Source organism: Kryptolebias marmoratus, linkage group LG22, assembly GCF_001649575.2.
Source record: "Kryptolebias marmoratus isolate JLee-2015 linkage group LG22, ASM164957v2, whole genome shotgun sequence".
Classification (NCBI taxonomy): domain Eukaryota; kingdom Metazoa; phylum Chordata; class Actinopteri; order Cyprinodontiformes; family Rivulidae; genus Kryptolebias; species Kryptolebias marmoratus.
In genome coordinates, this window is record NC_051451.1 from 2,879,622 (window position 1) to 2,905,925 (window position 26,304).

At 36.8% G+C, this 26,304-nt stretch overlaps 1 protein-coding gene across 2 annotated transcripts in view; it reads right to left on the minus strand.

Moving 5' to 3' along the window:
- Positions 1-26,304, minus strand: part of LOC108245446 (pro-neuregulin-3, membrane-bound isoform) — a 678,932-nt gene that overhangs the window by 32,964 nt on the left and 619,664 nt on the right. For both annotated transcript variants that reach the window (XM_037973644.1, XM_017432366.3), the window contains exons 5-6: positions 13,773-13,875; positions 5,952-6,078 (exon numbers count right to left, since the gene is read on the minus strand). In XM_037973644.1, coding sequence (XP_037829572.1) covers positions 5,952-6,078; positions 13,773-13,875 — 230 coding nt within the window. The remainder of the gene's footprint in view (positions 1-5,951; positions 6,079-13,772; positions 13,876-26,304) is intronic.

Genomic DNA, 26,304 nt, shown 5'->3' on the forward strand with positions numbered 1-26,304 from the left:
TAGCATTGGAACAATTTATATCCACGACGAAAACCTTTCTAAAACCACAAAAATCACTTCCTTCATCAGAATATCCTACCTGTTAAATATAAACAGGTAGCACAAATAGATCTATGCATTAAAAGCAGCAAGTGTCTGAAAAACATCACAACTTACATACAAAAACTTACAAAAGCACAAAAAAATACTTCAAAAACACTCCACAGAAATAAATTTCACTTGTCTGAATTTTCTATGTACAGATATGCATCTTTTAATGGTTTAAAATAAAAAAAATAAATGAGAAAAATCTAGTTATTTCCATGCAGTGTCCAGAAAGAGGTGTTGTTCAGCTTGTAGGGCACCACAACTGCTTCCACCCACCTCCATCATCATCATCATATGAAATTAGTTTTTGTCACAACAAAAAATAGTGGCTGGTAAAATATTTGAGTGGCTGGTAAAAAATTGGTTTGGATTGACAAAGCCTAACACTCCACTAAGAAATTACAAACACTATGACAGTGATGTAACTTTGTTCACTCTGACTTTCTGCTTTGGTCTCTGAGCGCATTGACAAAAAATTGGCGCTCTACGTGTCTGCTCATAGTACACTGAGCCAACAAATAATCTAAAAAAAAAAGCTTGCCCCAAGATATTATTCAAAAAGGACAGTAGGCCCTTTAATAAAAAGTGAAGAAAAAAAGATTTGAAACTTATAAATCAGAATAAACTTCCTGCTGCTGTTTAGGTCAGGACATAAACTTTTACCTAAACAATCAAAATGTTTATTTAACTTTGACTCCATTCTAAAATGTGCTAATTAATTCATTGATAAAATTATGTGATTTAATAAATATTTTCTGATGTACAAAGGTACTGACAAATTCAGTCTATTATTAGTTAAAATTTGGTGTGGTAGAAGATGAAAGTCATTCCTAATACTCTGAGAGATACACATTTCACAAAATCTTTGCCAAAAGCTTTGGCATTAACTTTCTGATTCAACGCTGTCTGCTAGCTAAATATCTCATGAACCACTTGACAGATTTTAATGAAACTGTTAGGTAATTCATTGACAACATAGTCATCCCAATTGAAGATGGCTGCCAAAGCTAACTGACCTTAGCCAAAACAAAAAAAAGCTATTACTCAGAAATTGAACAAAAATTCGATGTTGTAGGAGCTGAAATTAAATACAACACATTCTAGCACTAGCATATAATGCAATATCATATAATTTTACTTTCAAGGTTTGACCAAAACAACTGCAAGTCTTTCTCAGCATTGGATGGTCTTAGTCTAAAATTCTGGCATAAAAGACAAGTCAAGTCAAATTTATTTATATACCACTTCTTTAAGGAATGCCAGGCCTTTAATTTGCTACAGTGTGCTAGAAGGGCATACTATGAAGCAATTTCAACAAAGCAGGACTTTAATCTATTAGACAGACTTTTTAAAGCATAAAATCCTACTAACAAATTTGTTTAGAACTGGTTATAACTCAGTTCTTCATTTGTTCAGCACCTATCCAGTTCCACCATCTGATTAAAAAGAGATACTGTATAAGATACTCACTTTCACTAAAACCATTCACCCACCTGGTTACCCACAAGGCCAGCTCAGCCGGTACTGAATGAAGCACACTGAGTCATCACATGGAGCGTAATCCAGCACATGATTCAAGCATGGAGTGATAATGGCCATAAGCTTTATGATCCAACATATTGCTTTCTCTTTCAATTCAACCAAATATGATCAAAATATATGAAGCAGAAAACTGATGGATCCATTTCAACAACTTTCATTTTAACAGCTTGTTTCCTATACAAAGACTTTCATGATAGACAAACTTAAATTTGTTTTCTTGATTAAAACATTCTAACACTTTAAAAAACGTCTTTTTTTTCCTTTGAAGATATTCTGGATATTTTTTTTTCTCTTTCTTTCTGATATTAAACAATTACTGATCACAATGTATCTTTTTAAAGAATTTGGAGACCCTTGATTCACAAAAGGTTTTCTAAGTATGTTTAAAGTATTTTACAGTAAAATACATGGTAGCACTTTGTAATATCTACTCCTTATTTAGCCTTATTTAATCATTAATAAATGATTAATTACTTGAAAACATTATTAAGTATGATTCATACTTAATACATTATAAATTAACACATTTATTAATGCTTTACCCATAAAGGCTAATTACTTCCAAAACAACATACTCAATGTTTATTCATGCTTAATAACTCATGAAATAATTATTCTATATACTGTGTGTATATGTATGTAAATGGTCATATAAATGTACTTTCACACCATGTGTTAGACATTATTAATGGTTAGAGAATGTTTGAACTGACTATTTACTTATCTTGCAGTGCAGTTATAATTAAGTTAGTTGCTAGAAGTCTTTTTGGTATCTTTTGGTACCTAGCTATTTTACACATCACCATGCTGACCCATAAGTTTGTTTCAAATTTGGAGGGTTGCGTGTTAATTTTATTATACCCCTTTTTTCCAGAGCTATACAGGTGTTGTGATTAATGTGACAATGTATCTGAAACTACACGATCTATGCCATCTTGATGATGTAATTTATTTCCAAGAGACCCGATTAAGGGACGTAAAGCCCACCAAGCTGAAGAGGAGCTTGGCTGGATGTATTTTTGTTGCTATTCTCATACATAGAGGTATTCCTCATGTTCATGTTAAAACCATTTCTGATCATGCTGGCAAGTTTATAATTGTCCTGGGGCACATTTATAATGTAAAAGTGGCCTTGTAAATGTATATGCTCCCAATTGGGCCTATAATGATTTTTTTAGATGAGTTTCTCAGTCCTGCTGGATTTAAGCATTTAAGATTTGATTAAATCCTAAATCTTAAATCCTTCCTCAATGAAATTAACATTCCTGCTCTGTATTGGATCAGAATCTTGTCAAGAACTGGACCGTCCTACCGACAATGAACCTTGAGTCTGTAGCCAAATCTTTACAAAGCAGTGAAAACCTAGGCCCAGACGGCTTTTCATCCGAGTTCAACAAAACCTTTTGGAAGCAGCTGGCCCCATTCCTATTAAATATAGATTATATTGCCAGAAGTATTTGCTCGCCTTCTTTTACATGCATATGAACTTGAGTGACATTCCATTCCTAATCCATAGAGTTTAATAAGATGTTGGCCCACCCTTTCCAGCTATAACAGCGTCGACTCTTCTTGGAAAGCTTTCCACATGTTTTAGGGTGTGTTTGTAGGAATTTTTGATCAATCTTCCAGAAGTGCATTTGTAAGGTCAGACACTGATGTTGGACAAGAAGGCCAGGCTCACAGTCTTCACTCTAATTCATCCCATAGGTGTTCTGTCGGGTTGAGGTCAGGACTCTGTGCAGGATATTCAGGTTCTTCCACACCACACTCGCTAATCCATGTCTTTATGGACCTTGCTTTGTGCCCTGGTGTGCAGTCATGTTGGGACAGGAAGAGACTATCCTCAAACTGTTCCCACAAACTTGGGAGCATAAAATTGTCCAAAATGTCTTGGTATGCTGAGAGTTCCTTTCACTCGAGCTAAGCGGCTGAGCCCAACTCTTGAAAAACACCCCCACATCCCCTCTCCACCAGTCAGACAGGTACCATTCTCCTGGTATCCACCAAACCTAGAGTTGTCCATTGGATTGCCAGACAGAGAAGCATGAATTGTCACTCCAGTGAACATGTCTCCACTGCTCTAGAGTCCAGTGGTGGTGTGTTTTACACCACTGTATTTGACGCTTTGCATTGAACTTAGTGATGTAAGGCTTGGATGCAGCTGCTCTGCCATGGAAACACATTCCATGAAGCTCTCTACAAACTGCTCTTGAGCTAATCTGAAGGCCACATGAAGTTTGGAGGTCTGTAGATACTGACTTTGCAGAACATTGGCAACCTCTGTGCACTGTGCACCTCAGCATCTGCTGAGCCCACTCTGTGATTTTACGTGGCCTACCACTTCATGGCTGAGTTGCTGTTGTTTCCAATCACTTCCACTTTGTTATAATCCCACTAACAGTTGACTGTGGAATATTTAGTAGCGAGGAGATTTCACGACTGGACTTATTGCATAGGTGACATCCTATCACAGTTCCATGCTGGAATTCACTGAGTTCCTGAGAGGGAACCAGTCATTCACAAATGTTTGTAGAAACATTCTGCATGCCTGGGTGGTTGATTTTATACACCCATGGAAGTGATCAGAACACCCAAATTCAATGATTTGGAATTTGTGAATACTTTTGGCAATATAGTGTATTTACTGAGCTCTTTAATACAAGCATGCGTCCCCAAACTTTGAACCAGGGATATATCTGCTTATGAAAAAAACCCATCACCACATGGTTTGTATCATCCTATCAAATGTAAATGTTGACCTCAAACTGCTGACAAAGTTACTAGCCAGGCACGTAGAAGCAGTTTTACCCTAATTTATATCAGATCAGATTGGGTTTAGCCACAATAGGCACTTGGAAAATATTTAATGTGGCTTACAACCCCTTCACAACAACTTCACTTGAGGCTTTACTTGCACTGAATGCCAAAAAAAAATGTTTGACAAAGTGAAGTGGAATTTTCCTGTTTCTATTTTTAGAAAATTTGGATTTGAAGAAAAAATTATCTCATGGGTAAGATTATTATATGAAGCACCTCAGGCATCTGTCAGAACAAATAGCACAAACTCTGAATATTTTTGCTTGCTTAGCTCTATAAGGCAGTGACGCCTACTAAGTTATTTTTAACTAAGAACAGTGTGGAGTTAAAGGTAGCTTTGTATGTGAAAAGGCCTGCTACTCCTGTCTGACCTGTCACACAGTCCTAGATGCATTCAGTAAAATGTCTGGATATTAACTTAATCTCAGCAAACGTGAGGTATTTGGTGTTACAGAGAGGCAAAATAGTATCCACACAAAAATCTGTCATTCAAGATATCAAATTCGGGTTTTGTCTATCATGGAGTGTACACAGCTGACACAATGGTTAATCTGTGTAATAAAACATTTCTCTCTTTGCTGATACAAAGTAAACATGATTTCAAGCAACAGTATCTCCTAAATCTTTCTGTTGTCACTAGAATTATTGCCGTCAAAATGAATATTTTCCATTGCCTCCTATATTTATGTCAATGTATTCCAACCTTTTTCCTTTTAACTTATTCCACTTTTTTTAGTTAGTCTTATTCCGGATTTGATGTAGAGAAAGAAATCAACCAGGCCGAACCATCAAGTCTTACAGAGGCCCAAAGCTCTGGATGGAATGGCACTGCCTAACCCTCTTGTACTACTACTGGGCAATTAATATAGGAAATCTAAATCATTAGGATCAGTATGAACAAAATGAATTCATCCTGCATTATGGGTGGTTATGGAAATGAATTGTGATCATCTGGTAGCATTAAAAGCCTTCTTATACTCACCTTATCACTCCTCTACTTCCAGTTACACTAAGAATGTGATAGTGACCACCTATTTTAAAGTCTGGGTTTAATTTAGATGTCATTTTGGCTGCAAACACACTCCGTTGAAGCGCCACTTGCACGGAATCATATTTTGCTTCTAGTAACACTTCCTCTTTATGGGCTAGGTTAGGTATAAAAACCTCAAGATCTGTATGTTGATTTAACTTTATATATATATATTCATATATGTAATGTGTATGGAAGTGTATGTGTATTTTGTAAATCTTTAATTTCTTATTTTATTCTTATTTTTTAATTTATCTATTTAATTTATTCATTTTTTCCCGTTTTTTTAGGGGGAAGTGGGGGTATTTATTTGTTGTTTGTTGGTCATTAATGATTTAACATGTTGAAAATTTAATAAATAGAATAGTAAAAAGATTTTAGAGCAATTGCCTACAATATATATGCACTTTATGAATGTGTGAGAATTTAAAACAGCAAAAAAAGATAAAAAGAACAATGAAACATCAGTAGTCACCTCATGCATTTGCAGGTTGGTGTTGGAAATCCTCATCTTGGCTTCAAGAGGATTGTTGGAGTTTGATGTGTAGTTTTTCAAACTGCGACTCTCCTTCAAGTGGGCCTGGAGCTTCTCCCTGCGCCTCCTAAAGGGAGAGAAACACAAGTTAAATTTTATAGGAAATAAAGTTCTAGGACTCTTTAAAACAATGCATCTCAACCAATGCTTTTCATGCCAGAGTTTTAGACTACAGCTATGTTCACAAAGCAGGTTTTAATGCTAAGTTTTGATTTTTTGATGAGATCCAATTTTAAAGTGTGATCATTCACATTATTATCTCCACCAAGGAGGTTGGTTTTGGTAGTGTTGGTTTGTTTGTTTGTCTGTTTGCAAGACTACCTCAAACTAATGAACATATTTTGATTGAGCTTTCTGATGAAATGCTGGGTTGTCCCAAAAAAATTTTGATTAAATTTTAGTGATGATTCAGATAACAATCTGGATCAGGCTTCTTTTTAATGACACTATTGAACTGGCAGAGGTTTCCACTCTCCAAGTGCTTCTAGTAGTTTAAATGCAACCACAATCAGACTCCAGTGTGAACAGCCTATGGCCCTGAAATATCCTGCATGTGCAGAAGAAGACAAAACATTTTTGCAGCACACTGTGTTCATGGAAGTAAATTAGATGTTGTGCATGCCAGTGTGTGTATCAATTCTAAAGTTGTGCAATCAGAGCCAGCTAAATTATTATCTGTCATGCTTGTTTCATCCAGTGTTTATATTTGACCTTGCCGTCTACTCCGGCACAGATTTGCACTTCTGGAATACCATTACAGTACAATCTGATACCAAATGTTGTATCATATGTGGCAGTCATCAAGGACATGGTGAATCCAAAAACTTCCAGACTGTTGTTAAAATAAGAGAGGATGCTTAAAGTAAAAAACATTACCCAGATAAGTTGCTGCCATCAAATTAAAAATTACCAATATATTCCCCCCAAAAGAGTACAGATTCTTGGTTTAAACATTTGATATGTTAACTGTGTTCCATTGTGAACAAAAAAATGGTTTTGTGAGATTTGCAAATCATTGCATTCATTTTTTTTCTTTAACTTTTGACAAAATTGTCCAACTTTTTTGGAATTGGGGTTGTACATCTAGGGCAATCAAGATGGAGTTAGAGTTGTTGCCACGGAGCAAGAAGGTCGCAGGTTTGCCTCCCACCTGGGGCCTTTCTGTGTGGAGTTTACGTGTTTTCCCTGTGCATGTGTGTTTTTGTTTTTTGGGCACTCTGGTTTCCTCCCACTGAGTGAGAGCATAAATGGTTATTTGTCTCTATGTATGCTTGTGATGGACTTGCAGCCTTTCCAGGTTGTACACTGCCTCTCACGCAATGACCGCTAGAGATAGGCACCAGCTCCCCCGCAACCCAGCACGGAAAGCGGGTAAAGAAAATGGATGGATAGGTTGTACATTCAATGATTACTTTCTTTGAGTCTCATTAAAATCTATTGGTTTATAAGATATTTTGTTAACAGTACAGTCAAACACACAAATGCAAACATAGCTGCCTTTTCACTTTTAGCAGCATGTGATAACAAATGAGTCTGAGGAAAATTACAAGATAATGAAAGAACATTTTGAAAAAAAGGATCTAAAAAACCTTTTACTGTTAACCACTAAATACACCATTCTGCAATATTTTTTTCTAACCATTAATAAAAGACTTAAAAGAAAACCATTTTGAATTTAATGCAATGTAACTTGACTTCATTTAATAATTTCGAGTCAGGACAATTTCATATTTATCAACCAGTTGGATTTAATTTGAACACATCAACATTACTGACCGACAAACAGATTAGTTTGACCCTAATTTTACACAAACACAAAGCTGACCTCATGATAAAAAAGGTCAGCTTTAGAAGAAGCAGAATAATTAGACCTTGTGGCGCAGAAGGGTGTAATCTGTTTTCTTCTGTTCTGGTGAAAAACGCTCCTCTGGTTTTGCTGTTCTGACCAGTGCACATTACATGCTCTTAATTATTACGAGACTAGTTGGCCAAGCTTGTGCAATTAGAGCGTCCTGGAGGAAAACGCACCGAACCCTCATATCACGACTTCATTATGTTGTGCCAGAGGTACGCTCATTATCAGATCCACCGGATGAAGCGTTTACAGTTCCTGCTTGGAGACTCTCTGCTGCGTGACAGCAGTGTAATGAAGTGTTTGCAAACAGCCTCATGGTAAGCTCCTGAGCTCTGCACCTCTGTGCCACATTAATTAGATTTCCTTAGAAGAAGCCCACAACACCATGCACTTTTAGAAAGTTTTTTACACAATAATGGAGGTCATTATTACTCTTAACCCTTTGCAAAAATCGGTTTGATGTCTTGCAAAAGAAGTTTCTTGCTCTTAATTGTCCTCTGCTGAAGGAACAGTAATGCTTTTGCCCATGTCTAGAAGTGTGTATGATTGTCTGTCTGTTTGCAAAATATTTCATGAACCAATTAGGGGATTATCACGAAACTCTCAAGAGCTAATCATGAGGTATAAATCTACAACTGAAGGCTGTCACAGCTAAGCAGAGTTAGCAAACAAAAATATGACTATAACTTCACCAATTTCACAGATATTAAGCTATACAATTTGGTGTGTTATCACATGAGCCTCATTCCCAACACATACCTAATACTAATACTAACTAATTGCACAAGATCTGTATTGACAACTTTGCCATTAGCTGTTGCACTCAACTGTGTCTTTCTTTTAGCAAAATATCCCATCAACCACCAGACAGATTTAAACAAAGCTATCAATAAGCAATCAGTGGATGCACATTAACAACTAATTAACTTTTGGAATTATCTCAATATAAGACGGCTGCCACAGCTAAATGACTTTATCAAACACAAAAATACATCTACATCTACAACACATTGGCATCAGGAGTCAACCCAATAAACGATGGTCACAACAGTTAATCAGCATTAGCCAATACAAAATGGCTGTAAGTAAATTTTACAGATATAGAGTAAAAACCTGATGTGGTAGTAGCCGAGCGTCATCTCCAACGCTTGATCTGAACACAAACACATCTCGCAATAACCCACAATATTGCATGGGATTTTGCATAAAATCATTTACAAGGTTTGACCAATACAGTCCACAACCCTGTTATTTTTTAACATAAGATGATTAAAGTTTAAAACTCTTGCATGAAAGAAGGTGGGGGATATGTATTTATTCAAGAAATACTAGGTCTTATCTTTCTCAAAGACTATATCATGAAAGATGGCAATTGTTTTAAAAAAAACAAATCACAATAATTTCTTTTTGTTTGAGTGAAATGTTGTACATCATTGTGCAGTGTGGTGGAATTTCTGAAATAATAAGGTAGATGTGGTGATGTATTATCAAATTGCTAGCAACGGACAGAAATGCATACAGAGTGCAACAGTCTGAGGAAGTTGTGACAACATTATTAATGAAATAGGAGACATTTAGTCATTTTACAGCCTGTGATCAGCATACAGTAACCTTCATTTACCAACCAGTCTCAGCCTCACTGTCCCAGATTGTTACATAACATCTAAATGGAACATACTATCATCCTGGCCATAACACATTCAAATTCACTCGTACAAATGTACTTTGATAGTAAATGATATGACACTAAAACCAAAACCTATAATCTAATGTTCAGGGCAATGAAGAATGAATGAAGATGAACAATTCAGACAATCAAGTACTTCATTAAATAATTAATTCACAGTTTTATAATTCATGCACAAAGTTTTTTTTATTTGCTATTGTAAAAACTTTTCAAACCAATTTAGTTAATTTCATAAACCTGTGAATAAATTCTGGATTTACTAAAACAAAGTCAGTTCCCTGAAGCATACTTTCTGGAACGATCTGAGCTCCTGCAACTATAAGCATCATTCGAACAAAGAAATCAGTAAGAAACAGAACTCAAGTAATTTTGTACTTTGCAAGAAATGTAATTTCACACATCACGTTGCCCCTAATAAATGGAAAACAGCTATCATTTGATCCCACTTGTTAAGTAGAGTTAATTACGCCTCTTATCACACTATTTAATCTAATCAGAGAGCGCTGTTAAAGAGAGGAGATGGAGAGATGCTGTGCAGGTCCTCAGGCAACCAGGACTCTTATGAAAAGCCTTTCTTATGGTTATAAAATGTCTCCCATAATTAAAACTTAAGCTGTATAGAATTATATTTTGATCCATTTTGGATTATAACACTTTTGCAGACATTTTACAGTACTTTGGAATAATAGTTTTGTCAGGATTTGGGCATTTTGAGTTTCTTTTCTATTGGGTTTATTGTTTCATGTTTCTGAGATTCTGTTGTTGTTCTTGATTTAATATCAAGTTCTTGTGTAGTTTTGCTCCTTGTGCCCTCTGTGTGCCCTGTCATAGTTCACCTATCCTCAGCTCAGTATCTGTCAGCCTGCCACACCCATCTGGACCTGTCCCGGGTTTTAATCAGTCACCTGTGTCCACTTACCAATCACCTACTGGCTTTAAAACCTGTTCATCTTCTTCCCATACCCTTTGGTTTGTTGTTGCTAAATGCACTGTCTGGTTTCCTTGTGTCTTCCTCCTTGTGTTCCTGCTATCACCATTGTTTGTAAGTTGTAATTTAATAAATTAGATTTAATTTCGAGCTCCTTCTGTGTCTGCCTGTGTTTGGGTCCAAAGCCTTCTCCTCCCAACCACAAAACCTGACATATTTCTGTTAAAAACCCTGATGTTTTCTGTTAGAAACTTGTGGGTTATTAGGATTCATAACTTTCTCGACTTCTTCCCCTTGTTGAAAAATCCAAAAACCATAAGCCTGTGATGAGTTTTTTCAAAATAATAGTAATAATATTTATAAAACTTTTTATGTTTGTATGAAAATTGCCTGATATGCAAACTGAACAAGTGTCTAAGTTTCCATCTTGTTGTGGTTATAGAAAAAAAACAACTGGATTTCACAGCTAAAACAATTACAGTTTTACCCATGACTCATCTTAATGATGAGAAATGACAGAGATGTGGCCATTTTGGACAAATCTTAAAAATGTATCATTTTACAAGAATGATAAACTTATTGTTGGCCAATAAATTGTTCATAATGTAGTTGTTAATAAGGCTGGGAACACTTAATAAACCATCAATAAGCAGTTAGATTACAAGGACAATACTGACCCATCTCTTGACAAATAGCTTGCCTGACTTGTATGTATAAACAGCGTCTTAAAACTGGTGTATAAATTATTATTATGACCTCTTGTCTCTATTCAGTCAGAAACCTATTTTATTTTTGACAGCTTCTTTCATATTGGAAAAACACATTATTACAATATAAATAGGTAACCTTATTGTAAATCTTTAACCCTATGAACTTAAAAAGACCATGCAGATGGCTCTTCATGGCAGTGACTGTCTCAGTCATTTTAATAAACACGTCTGGTCACGGTAAGGGAACCAAAATTCTGTACAAAGACAGGAGAGTTGAGAAGATGGTGGGAAAAGAACTTTTTTTAATGCTGGAGGAGGTGGGAGTTCAGAGCAGAGTGTCTTGTGGACTATGAAAGGAGTGTGCGAAAATAAATATTTTGCAACCACGTGAACGCAATCCAGTTTCTTGACAATTTATGAAGTATGACGAAGCCTTTAATCTTCACATAGTTGTATAAATATGAAAAGCATAGTATGGCATTTTTTATGCATTTGGTGATATAAACCTCTACTTGAACCCTGGAGGTTAGACAAATCAGTTGAATGGTTTTGTTCATTTGAGGAGGTCTCAGATGTATACTGTAACTAATGGATAACTAAATGACAAAAGTAGAAAATCCACTGAGGACTTCATATGTAGAGTATTTTATTCTTTTTTTAGGGTAAATTGCACATTTCTCTGATTGATTGTGGGGTTTGTTTTCCAATGTTTACAAACTGTAAATCCCTTGGACACAAAGTAATTGGTGGACTTTATAAAGATGTGCAAGATGGATGCAAACACAGCAGTGAGAGCATTAAACTCACTGTATATGAGTTGACAGAAGTACAAAAGGACAGAAATTAGTCAATTGCTAAATATATACACAGTGCAAATTAAGGGGTAGTGACGACAGAATAAATTAAAGAACCATTTGTCTTTTATTCAGCAAAATTAGCATCCAAATCTTTTCCTCTCTGTGTTTCTTTTCTGTTGAGAAAGACCTTTGACTTCATCGTTATTCAGGTCGTTCAAATTTGCATTTACACTTCCTCCCTCCTCGAGATCTGCATCGCATCTTCTCCACTGAACAAGCAAGTTCCCTGACTCAATTATGGATTCATTGAAAGCACCTGTCCATCATGTCTTGATCCGATTATCTTGTTGTCAGGCTGCTCACTCACTCACATCATTATATTACAGTGGAAAGCCTATGGAATTACAGTGCCATCTATCACAGCCTGCTCCACAGTCCATATACTCTGAATGACAGACTGCTGTTACACACCAGATGTCTGACCCATCTTGTTGAGATTCTCACATCGAAGTATATACATAGGATGATTCATGCAGTAAGTACCCTTCACACATATTAAAATAAACCCTAAAGAAGAATGAAAATAGTAGTGAGGCAGAGCCAGACCCACATGAGCTGACCTTTAGGATATGATGAGTTAAAAATATGTGTGTATACAAATAATGAGCTTCACAAATTGTTGTAAACACCCGCAGTGGGATTTTGTTCAAGATGTCTGATGCCTCAAAATGTCTCAACATGTTTCACTGGCTTTCACTACATTAACAAAATGTCTCCTTGAACATTCGCTCTGCCCACGCTGAAAAGGGCTTCTATGGCTAAATTTATTAAAGGTACCATAGAAGCAGCTTTAACGTGTGAATGCTGATTATTGTTTTCCAGTTTCTTATTTTTCAGAATGTTTTTGGCAATCAAACTACTTCTGCATACATTGTTCTATTTTAGTCATTCATCAAAATGTTCAGCTTATTTAGGAGGTGTGTCCTCCGACTTTGGGTTTTGTAACTTTCAAACTTTTAAAAATATTTAACTTTATTTACAAATATTTTCTTTATATAGATATGTTAAATATCTTAAATTCCTTCAAAATATTGTTCTCTTTGAAATCTAGTTCAGCATACTTACTTGTGCAGAAAATACTTTTTCTCTAGTTATTATTTTGTTCATGACTTTTGTTTGTCTTACACGCCACATCTAAAAAAATGTGCAAATTATACATCAAAATTTGTAGATTAGGAATATTATGTTATGACTTTTGGTAGTGGTCCATCATGTGACATGAAAGAACTTCATAAGAAACGCCAAGAAATTTCCTCACACACAATATAAACATAGTACTGACATGTTTGGTGCCAAAAAATGTAAGTCCGCTGATAAAGCTCAATAACACCCAGTAGTTTCCTCATTAAAAATAAGGAAAAATGTATTATTTTATGCAAACCAGTTTGCATTAAAAAAAAGCCAATATTGTTGGCAGGCAATTGTCTTTTTTGTGCCTTTCTTAAATAAAAGGGAAAAAATAGCTCTAGACCTGCTTGCTTTAAAACCAGTGTCATCATCTGGTTGTCCCTGTTGCAGCAGTGTTCATGCATTCGCAAATCTCAACAATAAACTTGGTCTGCACAGTGTTATTACAGCCAATAAAGAAGGACGCTCAACTACTGTTGCTTGTGTGAGGCCCAAAGGATGAGTCGACGCTCTGTTCCAATCTGCCTCTTCGCAAATATACATTAAAAGTCCTCTGTATTGTGTATGTGTGTGCTTTTGTGTGTTTATCCTCATACTTGTTGCGGCAGTAGAGAGCCATGCACAACGTTCCCAGAAGGCTGATCGCCATGGCGATGGATGTGATTGACAGCACCTGTCTCTTGTACACAGCTTTGCTCTCTGTGGAGAAACACAACAGAAGAAGGCACCATATTAATGTTTGAACAATACACGCTTGGGAAATAAAGGCATAGATGTTATACATATCTGTCAGAACGGGTGTTTGAGACGTAGAAGAAGGAAAAGTCATGAAAGAAAAACAATTCTGAAATCCCATTGTCATTATTCACAGAGACAGAATTATTACTAAACTAACACAATGCTGCAGATTTGCCATTAAGCTGAGTTAAATGCGATTTTGAGATTTGTGCTTATCCGCTTTTAATTTCTAATGTGTTTGTTTACAGCACCCAAACAGGCATTTAAATCATCAAACAACCAGTTCTTCAGCAAACAGCGCTCTGGGGCTTTTAGTATCTGCCTCCATTCTTTGCAAGAGTAATTACTTTTGTGATAAACAAACTGAACAAAACTGAAATAAAATTGAAAAAAATGAATGCTAAGTGTTGAATAACTGTTAAAATTTGCTTCTTAAGCTAAAACAAGCAGCACAGAAGGTAGGCCTAAATTAGCAGATGCAGCATTTGAACAATAACAAAAAATCCCAACTAATTTCTGATATGCACATTTCCGACTCTCCCACAGCACATACAATTCATAGTTAGCGCTCAGTCCTTCAGCTCATTTTATGAGCTTCACCACATCAAGTAATGGTCTGATAGACACCAGACATTGCTTTCGAAATGGATGCGACATGTAATGATGCTTGAACACTTGGAAACAAGAAGAGTTATGGCTCAGAGGGACACTATTAGTGGAGAAAAATGGAAGCTGTCTCGTTTGTTCTGAACAAGTAAATCACAGTTGCCTTCAGATGCATTAATAGGTGATCAGTCACGTTTTATTCTGCAATGCTCAGACCTTGGAAAACTATGACGATGACTGGCATCAGGAGTTTCACGTCGTGGTGTTTAAGACAAATTTTTATTGTGAATGAGAAAAAAAAATCACTGGTGAAGACGAACACAATCTTCCCAGATACAAACCAACTCATCTCCAGCTCTGGTACATTTTACTCAATAGCATCCTGGATGCAAACAAAGGTGAAAACTGTGTATACACAAATTCCTGACCCCATCAAAATAATTACAGTATGTTGCAAAAGTATTTGTCCCTGTTGATAATCTTTCTGTTTTATTGGCTTACAACTTTAATTTTAATTGGATTTTTATTCTGATTATAAGCAATATTTCTCCAAAAACACTCCAGAATGTTGCAGTTATATGAGAGAAAAAACTTGTTTCAAATAATATAAAAAATAGAATAGAATAGAAAGTGGTGAGTGCATATGTATACAGCTGCAGCAGTTTGATCATGAAGAATGGACAAAAAGTGCAGGTTGCATGGACAAAGACCATAAAGATGGACCTGAAGAGATTTGCTGCAAGAACTGATGCAAAAGGTTGCCCTTCCCAGGATCTTTCATCTTTATATTTGCATGCACCGTTTTTCAGTTTTATTTAAATCAAGTTATTTTTCACATTAACTTCATTATATCTTTTGTAGACTTATTGCTTTTAATCAAAAGGAAAGTCCTTTTCTATTCCAGTTTGTAGGGCAACAAAATAGAAAGATTTTCAAGAGGGATAAAAACTTTTGCAAGGCACTATAAGCCATTCTTGGTTAAAAAAAAAACAAAACAAAATTGTAACTAAAGTATTAAATCTACTCTGTTCCACACAGAAATAAAATAATCCATCACACGGTGCCAGATTTTTCATCCTCTCCAAAAATAACAGATGTTGCAGAATCTTGCAGTGGGTATTAGTGTGCAACTTTTTCTCCTCTCCATGCCCTTGTTTTCTCTTCCTCCACTTATCTCTAATATTATGTGTCTGGCCAGTGGTGTTGTGATGCTGCTAATCAGACAGAACCATCAGATTGGCTCAAGGGCCATAATCACTGTATATAATGAGAGGGAGATGAAGCCTGTCCTACAAAAAACATTGTATGGAAGGGCAGCATGTTACACAAGGAGGAGAATAAAAGAAAGATGGTGTTGGAAATATGGCATGAGGACTGGTGATGTAGGTGGGTGCAGCAAGGTGTTTTATGGATGAAAGAACCTCACTTTTCTCACCTGAAATAGATTTCCATTTCATAAATTCAGAGCACTGTATGATATTAAGCACTGGGCTGATATTGCTGCTGCAGCTGTTTTAAAATGCAAAAAATAGACCTAAACAAAACCTTGACAATAATAGGTACAAAACCAAAACCATTTTTTATTATGTTTTTATTATGTTATTATTTTTTATTCATTTATTTATTTTGTATGTTTGACTATAAGGTAAAGTTATAACACCGGACAGCTTTGTATTGTAAAAATGCTTGTTTTTTTATTATCTCCTGTTGCCATAAAGGTGGGCAAATTAAATTATATATTATAGACATTTTTTGTGGTTGCTAAAATTATACTGTTTACCAATGTGATGAAAACATGTTTATTCAAGACTCTGGCTATTGAGGTGTGTATAATTGGTGTCAATCTTAGAAAGACAGATTCCAGATTGTAAGACTGCCTAAATCAAGTATATTTAAAATAAAATCTTTCCAGATGTCAATGATTGAGTCCTTTGATAAATGTTTAGCATTTCTTGAAAGAATGACTAGATTGGCAGATACTTAGACTAAGATCATCTTATGTTGAGAAGGGATGGTGTTGTTGGTGTTTTGGGCAAATCTTGAAAATATTATTATTCACAATCTCATGTAATATTACAAGTATGTATGTCAGTGTATGTTTTGGAGATGACTCTTAGTTACTGCCACATCAAATTTTAGCCAAATATGTGTTAAATTGATTGAATTATAGCCATTAGCTATGGCAGCCATCTTGAGTTACATTAACTCCAAAAGGTGATCAGTTGTATTTGTTCAACCAATGATTACTTTTTACAAGTTTCACTCAAATCTGTCAAGTGAATCATAAAATGTTTTGGTAATAGACAGGCACACATTCACACTCAGACACAGACAAAATTGTTATTGTCCGCCTTCTTTCAGTGGTGGGCGACAATAATTACTGTTTTATTTATCTGGTTAATGCTGAATTTGTTGTATAAGAACTGCATTGGCACAGGTTTTATACTGATGCCCTGTATAATCAGTGAAAATACTCTGTCTAATCTATCACTGGAATGTAAAATTGTTTGCTCAAATGACTGCAGGAAATGTCAAAAGTTCCCAAGGCGTCTTCAGCCTGAGTCTCATCCAGCAGTTGTCAAAGATCTGATGACAGAGTGCCAATTTGTGGAGCCTGTGAGGGTTGCACCCATCACACCCACTCTTCATCACTGGATCATTTCCTGAACTACCACACAGCTCTTCACAAGTCTGACAGCTGGGCAGATAAGTTATTTTAAAATCTACTCAACCTTAACGTTTCTACTCTGCACCCATGATCTGCAAAAAAAACAAACAAACAAAAAAAAACTAACCAACCAAACAACAACAAAAAAAAAACCCACCTTTGAGTAAACACATTAGGCCACTGTTTTTGTTTTCTTTTTCTCAATCTGAACTTACATCATGCCCTACCAACAATACATATCTGCTGTCACGACCAGGGTACTGACTGTTCTTGTCTGGTTTTCTTTGCAGGTGCTGTGTAAAGGGCAATTAGAGGCATGAGCTACACCTGAGCCTGGAGTGTTCTGCCACATCAAGCCTCCCGTCTTCTCTCAGAGGGGAGATCCACTCTGCTCAGGCAGACTCAGTGATAGATTGTCTTTTTTGTAGCTTTTTATTTCTTGTCTAGGTTTTAAGATTTACTCACACCGCCATACATTTATACACACCTTCACACAAACTGATGTGCTGATTCTAACTCCGTCACTAAAAAAAATATTTCTTTGACAACAGATTTTCATTTTTGATAAATCCTACAGTTAGAGTTGGTTTTCTCAGCTTTCCCTTAGCTATGTTGCTTAGACTAGAGGACAAATTGATCACATTTCTTCACTCACCTGCTGTCTTTATTTGCTCTACTCTCCATGTTTGTATTTATAATTATTTCTATCATTGGTTTTGTAACATGGGTTTTCTTTGTTTTTCTTCCAATAGAAACTACACCTGGACCAGTCATTCTGTGTTTGCCTGGATCTTTTTCCTGTCCTCTTAAACCCCAGATGGCTGCTCATCCTGAGCCTGGTTCTGCTGGAGGTTTCTTCCTGTTAAAAGAGAAGTGTTCCTTTCCATTGTTGCCAATGTGATGAAAGATTGCAATGAAGTGAATATTTGATGCAATCTGCTGGCTTCCTTAGATAGATAACTTTTACTAATTGGCATCTTATAATGCATGTGAATGTTTTTGTACAGGGACCTGAGATGTCTTTTGTTGTGAGTTGGTGCTATATAAATAAAATGAATTCAATTGAAATGAATTCAAACCTTAAACCAGCAAATCATAGGTATAAGCTAAAAGCAGCAAAACAGTAGCTAAAATCATAGCTAAACACTAAAAATAGCAAAACAGTAGCTAAAATGTAAATGGAGCATAAGACAAAAAAGGTATGCTGGAATAGTCTTTATAGAGAGCAATGTTTCAAAGGAATTGAAAATATCTCAGTGTATTTTTCTGGGGAAATTTTTCAGTAAAGGTAAGTGTTTTGAAAAAGTTATAAAAACCCCAAATCGTAGCACACTATTCCCAATTTAGCTAAACATATTGATATGTGATTGGTTAAAATAGTGCAAAGTATGTAAAAGTAGTTTGATTAAAAAATAAAAACATATGGAGGAAACGATAAACAGAAGAAAACAAAAATAGTGTGAATCCTAACTCAGCAGTAAGCTGATCATTTCTGGACTTGTTGGCTTTTTGCAGTTGATAGGCAGGTCAATATCAGCAGGATATCCAGGGTGGTGGAAGGTGCTGTTTTCTTTAGTATTTCCTGTTATTATGTTATCTCTCCCCTAGTCACGAAACAACTTTTTATGTTTTATAGTGACTAATCTCTCTGTCTCACTGTACTTGCTTGACATTGCTTGGTGGTGGTATAGAACTTGTGCAGCTTCAGAGAATCGCATTATCTATACTTTTCTCCTATGTTATACAGCAAGCTTCCATTGTTAGTTTATTGTGATGTTGTGTGATTCCTGGTAAATACCCTCATAAAAGGCTGTACATATCATCAAAGTGACAAACTAAACCTGCCACTCTACTGTTTCAAATGAAAAAAAAAAAAAAGAAAAAACAAAACTCAAAACAAAGGTCCAAATATTGTAAAAAGCTGCAAGAGAAACTTGGTACTCAGATACAGTGCTCCTATTAGTTGAATGGTTTTGGGATGTCTTTGGATAAGCTAAGCCAGGGTCAGCCATGGTCTTGGTGGAGCAGCAAGAAGATGATAAGTGAAAATACTAAGTCAGACTTTAGTCATGGCCCAGTTTCCCACTGAATGTGCCTCCCTTCCTCACAGCTTCCAAAGCACAAGGTCCTAGTGTCTTGCTCTGAGGGCTTCATGAGGTTTGCAGATAAACTGTGAATGGAGGTCTAGTGCAAGACATAACTATAAACTACATGTAATGGGATAACTCTGTGTACTAATACTATGATAAATTCACCCATTCACACACTGATGGTAATAAGCTATATTGTAGCTACCCTGGGGCAGGCTGACATTACACCAGCACCACCAAGCCCTCTGACCACCACCAGTAGGCAAGGCAGGTGAAGTGTCTTGACCAAGGACACAGACAGAGCGGGGGCTCGAACCAGCAACCCTCCAGTTACAAGAAAAAAAACCCTACCTTCTGAGCCGCTGCCACCCCAGGATGAATGGAATGCAGTGAACACCCAGGACTGGAGTCAACAACCTGGACTTTGTAAACAACCTGGGACTGCTGTCCCACACCCATCAACAAACACAAGAAAACCTGGTCCAAATGGCATCGATTTTGGTCCAAATTTGTCTTAATGTAGTATTTCACTGAGCTGCAACTGACTAGCTGGTTATCTTAAAATTGTTAGGAAAAAAGGCAGATTTTTGTTCTTATCTCACTAAATCCTGAGTGTTGCAGTCAGCTGACCAGTGAGCCATGCTACTACGTATTTTGCAAACAGTTTTTGAAAATCACTGCCTATTTTCATGTTGGCTTGCAAAACTGTATTGTGGCCCTTGCAGATTATTTTGTTCCTCACCTTCGCCCACATCACACCTGCCTTGGCCTGTTTTGTTCCCACTTTGGCAGCCCCACTTTTAAGATTTAATCTACTGGAGTACACTTTTGAAATGCAGATTTGGGACAGTGTTTGAAACCAGATTTTCAAAAAATATTTATCATCTGTGACTTTTAGACCTGGACTAGTTTTCTGTCAAAGTAGAGGTCCTGTGCAGGTGTAACATCTAGTGTTCTTGAGTCTGATTGGAGAGAATTGCAACAAAATTGGAATGGGTTAGAAACATCTACAAAAACTCTGTGTCTGTGACTATTTTGAGAGAACATTTGATGTGCAAATGTTATAATTTTCAAAATTCAAACAACAAGACTGCAAGCCTCTGCAACTTATGTGAGGAAATTGAGAACCCCTGCAAATGTTTTGAGACATTTTGAATTCTCCCTCACAAATGTTCACCAAGTAGTTCCTAGCAGTCACAGCCTATTGAGATGCTACCTTTAATATTTGTTAAAAAGGCTGGAAAGCGCAACACTGATGCCTTAATTTCCCTGGGTAGCGTTGTCAGCACAGACATGTTTTGAAAGCTTGTGGTGGAGAGACAGGGTCAACTTTTTTGTTTGCCATAAAGGCAGTCCCATCCAACAGAAACATACAAATTTGAAATGTTTTACTTTTGTTGTTTTTTTGTATTTTCACTATTTTTGCTTATTGTTTGCCATCTCTTTTAAAGATAGTTTACAATAAGAAACCTTCTGTCCATCAGTTAAGATAAAACTCTAATTTTTGGAAGAAAATGTTACAAACAAAAAAAGTGACAACATTTATAGCAACTCTGTCTTATTAAAGGCAGAAAACTGTAATATTCCATAATACTATAATGCAAACCTTGTCAGCTTGATGGAAAAATAAATCAGTAGTCAACCTAATTAAACAAGCTGGTCAACTAATAAAACAGGAAAACTAGAAGCACTCAGACAGCAAAAACCCCGGCCAAGGCCAAAATGTCATTAAAAAATAGTCTGATCCAGATCATAATCTGGATCACCATCAACATTTAATCAAATGTTTCTTGTAACAACCCTAACATTTTCTGAAAATTTCATCAAAATCTGTTCATTAGTTTTGCTAACAGATGAACAAACAAACCAACACTCCAAGTAAGGACTAAACAAGTTTAGCTGAATTTTTCTTTTTTTCATTCAGTTTTTTCACAAGGTTACTTTTCCATTTTATTGCCACATAAAACTGTTTGGTTGCTCCCTCTTCACCAAAACAGACTGGTACAGAGTACATAATACTGTGGATGCTTCATCGACTTGTTTGTTGAACTCATGCTCTCGTGCTTGTGAACAAAACCCAAATATATTTAAACTCCTCCACTTAAGGCAGCGCCTCACTCTCAACTTAGAAAGGGCAGTCCATCCATTTCTGACTGAGGACCATGTCCTCAGATTTGGAGGTGCTGATCTTTATTCCAACTGCTTCATATTTAGCTGTAAACTGTTCCAATGAGAGCTGGAAATCATGGCACAATGACACAAACAGGCCTCACCAAACTCCTTCCATACCTAAGCATTTGCCCCAGAAGCAGCCTGGGTTGCCGCTTGCTTGGCCCACTGACACCCCTCAGCTGCCTCCAGAGTCCTACTAACTATAAGACTCCTCCTTCAGCTTAAATGATTCTCTCACCCAGGGTGTCCACCACTAGGTTTGAGTATGACCACCTCAAGAGGCACCAACAACCTTTGAGGCCACAGCTCAGGGCAGTTGCCTCAACAATTGAGGCGCGGGACATGGCCCACTTGCACTCAATGTCCCCTACCTCTGCTGGGATGTGGTTGAAGTTCTGTCTGAGGTGGAAGTTGAAGATCTTTCTGATGGGTTCTTCTGACAAGCATTCCCAGCAAACCTTCACTGCATGTTTGAATCTATTGGGTCTGTCCGACATCTTTCTCAGCCATCTGATCTAACTCACCAGCAGGTGGTGATTAGTTGAAAGCTCCATTCCTTTCTTCACCCAAGTGTCCAAAACATTTATCATCAAGCTGCGGCTTAGGATATCCTACTGCAATGTGCACTTATAGACACCCTTATGTTCAAACATGGTGTTCTTTATGGACAAACCGTGATGAGCACAGAAGTCCAATAACAGAATTCAGTTCAGATTCAGATCAGACAGGCTCTTCCTCCTGCCCCTCCAAGTTAAACTGTTGCTACCCACATGGGCAGACTCAAGGAAGGGTCGGTACTCTGAACTGTACAATTCCCCCACTTGAAGGTACAAGAAAGCTACCTTCTCAGTGCAAGTAAACTCCAGTGCACAGGTAGCAAGCTGGGAGGCTATAAATAAGCCCACACCAGCCTGGCGCCTTTCACCATGGAAAAAAAGTGGAATAAAGTCCAGCCCCTCTCAAGAGGATTGGTTCCAGAGCCCAAACTGTGTTTTGAGGTGAGCCTGACTATATCTAAATGATACATCTCACACACAGGATCAGACTCCTTCCCAAACAAAGAGGTGACATGCCATGTCCCAACAACCAGCCTTGGTAAGCAAGGGGGAGAGCACCAAGACCCCCACCTTCGGCTGCTCCCCATTGCACATTGCTCCCGACCCGTATGGCACCTGCAGGTGGTGGCCCAACAAGAAGGCGAACCCACGTAGTTTATTTGGGCTGAGGTCATGGGCAGAGGCCCAGTCACCGGGCACAAATTGACGAGCCCCTGCCCCAGGCTTGGCTCCAGGGTAGGGCCCCAGTACTCCACATCTGGGTGAGGGACATTGAGCTTGTTGTGTTTGTTTGACAGAATGATGATACTGAAAAGTAACTGTCAATAGTTTATAGCTATTACCTTGAAAGCCCAAAGTCTGAAATTAGTTTTAGTTTATTACAAGAATATTAACTTATTTTGACATAAAGTCATGATTTAACATACCAACTTATTGTCATAGAATACGTTCAATTATTACCCAGTGCTAAAGGCAAAGCAGCAAAAATGTTTTTGCCCATGTCTGTTGTGTGCATGCATTTGTGTTTGTTTGTCTGTTGCATTGGCAAAATATCTGATGAATCACTAAACAAACTTCAATGGAACACTTCAGAAATAATCACTGGATAAACATCTTTAATTGAGTAACCTCTGGAGTTAACACCATTCAAGATGGCCACCACAACTAAGAAAACTTAGCAAACAAAATAATTTCTATGGCTAGGCTAATTTAACTAAAGCTAAAGTTTGGTGTAGTAGTAGCTGAGGGTCATTCACAACATACTCTGAGAAGTAACAGGTCATGCAAAATCTGTTCTTAAATTTTTCCATTCCAAATATCTGTTAACTCATCAAGTATTGGACATATTTCAATGAAACTTTGAGAAATTAATCATTGTGTGTACATCTACAAATAATTACCATCCAATTCAGTTCAAGTTACGGTTGTTCTACCAGCCAACTGACTCTAAGAAACACATAACAATAACTCAGTCAATTTTACCAATATAGAGATAAAATTAGGTGCTGTAGTAATAGCTGAGCATCATCACCAACACATGCATTCAGTGTGACACATTGTGACGCATTGCACAAGACCTTTGCTTAAAACTTTGGCATTACCTGTCGGTGTCAACCTTATCTGTCTGTTAGCAAAATATTTCAGGAACTATTGGAAAGATTTTAATAAAAATCTCAAAGTAATTTTTGGATACATCTACAATTAAATAACTCTTTAAGTCACCCCAATTTAAGATGGACACTACAGCTAATCAAAACTAGTCAATACAAAAATGACTCTTCATTCTCTAAATTTTTAGAGAGATTGAGCTAAAATTTAGTATGATAGTTTGTAGTTATCCTCAACATATGCTCCTAGTACTAACACATCTTGTGAGAGCTCACATTATTGCACAACATCGGATATAATATAATTTACATGTTGATCAAAACAGCTCCAACTATGTCATTTCTCATCAGAAGATTGTAAGGCAGCAGGTGATATGCATTCCTTCAAGAAATGCTAGGCCTCTAATTATACTAAGAGGTTTCATTGATCCATGAGCTGCACACTGGTAAACCATTCTCATGAAACCATTTAGAGAGGTCATTGTTGATTGTGACCTACTATAACCTTAACAACTGTGTGCTGGAAGAAAATATATTGTATTTTTCAGGTTATTTTTAAAGCAGGTACTGATAAAACAAGTGAACAGAGAGGGATGTATCCCTTAAGTATTCTTTTCATTTGTGCCAGAAATGGGGAAAGAATAGTTTTGCAGCTGGGTGAAATGAAGAGGAAATTACTTTGACAGTGTAGAAATTGGTGATGGAAAACAAAACTCAAAAAAACATCAGCGATTTAAAGGACAGGAACTTTGACTTTGTGACTATCATGAGTAGGCAGACGAATATATGTAAACCATATATGTGAAAAAGGTTTTTTGCCCCCTTACAAATTTCTTCAGTTTTTTTCTTTTTTGTCTTACTTCCGTTTCAGATCATCAAACAAATGTTGATATCAGACAAAGATAACTTGACTAAATACAAAATGCAGTTGTTAAATAATGATTTCATTTATTAAGTGGGAAAAAGCCCTATCACCCTATGTAAAAAAGTAATTGCCTCTAAGCCTAATAACTGGTTGTGCCACCCTTGGCAGCGTTGGTTGTTTCACAAGCAGTAAAGCAGCTCCAGATCATCACACTACCACCACCATGTTTGACTGCTGGTATGATGTTCTTTTTCTAAAATGCAGAGTTAGTTTTATGCTAGATGTAAACCTTCCAGAAAGTTCCACTTTTGTCTCATTAGTCCACAGACTACTTTCCCAGAAGTCTTGGGGGTCATCAAGATGCTTTTTTAGTGACTGTGAGACAAGTTAATGTGTTGATTTTGGCCCTGGAACTCTCCCATTGAGGCCATTTTAGCTTTTTGTCTCTTTCTTATTGTTGAATCATAGTGAGGCCTGCAGGCCTGTAAATGTTATTCTGGGTTCTTCTGGAATCTCCTGGATGAGTCGTTGATGCTCTCTTGGAGTAGTTTTGGTTGGGTGGCTCTGTTACTTCCATTTGTGGATAATGGCTCTAATTAGGTGATGTTTTGATTCTACAGGTCTGGTAGTAATCAGGCCTGGGTGTGGCAGCTTTCCAAAAAAAAAATCACAGTAAATCGTGATTTAAAGGTACACATTGCAAGGTGTAAAAGAGCATAGAATAAAAAAGGAAAAAAAAAATATCTTGAACTGTATGAAATGGTTGAAAGAGTTTATACCAGTAGTTTTTCAGATGTACAATTCTGAATTGTAAGTTCAAACTTCATTAAAATTAAGCATTTTGCTTAATGGAATCTTGAGTTACATTTTTGTCCTACATTAGGCTGGCTGTAATTTGTTTAGATGAACAAATATGGTGGAACTGGACAAGCATAGAATGTAGGAGAAGACATTTAGGTGGAAATACAAGAGTAAATCACAAAAAGAAAGAAAAACAATCTAGTGAGACAACTATCAAGACTGAATATCGAGGATCAAGTAGGGCGGTGGACCACCATGAAGACAGAGCTCAGTATTCAAAGACACATGGCTTCTGAAAAACTTCTTCAAGACCAGCAAGTATATGGCTTTCAGTCCAACCTATCTTTTCATCTGCATACTTTACTCGACAAATCTGAGCATAAATACATACATCAAACTTGTCGGACTTTTCTCTCCATCCCGAACAGGTTTTCCTTAGATATCACTATTGTTGACCTATTTTCAGTCACTTCAGCTGTTTTAATATGCAAAAAAACACAGGTAGAAGTCTGCAGCCATTCATAAATTTTTGTTTTTGGTTTGGATGTTTTTTTCTTGTAAATAAATGAATTCATATTTTAAAACTGTGTTTTGGATTTACTGAGGTTAATTTTGATTGATTTTAACATTTGTTTGATAACCTAAAACGTGCAAGTGCGACAGAAGAAATCTGTAACGGGGCAAATAGCTTTTCACAGCACTGTAAAAAAGCTGAAAAAAACTTTGTGTACTTGAATTAGTGAGCAAAAGTTCTCAAAATGAGCCACAATGTGACTTCCATGTTCCCCATACAACACACTCAATGTGAGGTTAATGATGTAAAGGTCAGGCATTGCTTAGGCTTCCCTCCTGTTTGCATACACCTGATGCACACTCCAACACACTTTCCTGATGTGAATAAGTCATTTGGTTCAAGAGAGGGAAAGCTTGTTCTTGTTCCATCTGTGAAGCCTCGGGGTCATGTCTTCTATTTATTCCCACTTCAACCCCCCGCCCATCCCTGGTCTGCTCTGGGAAATCCTGC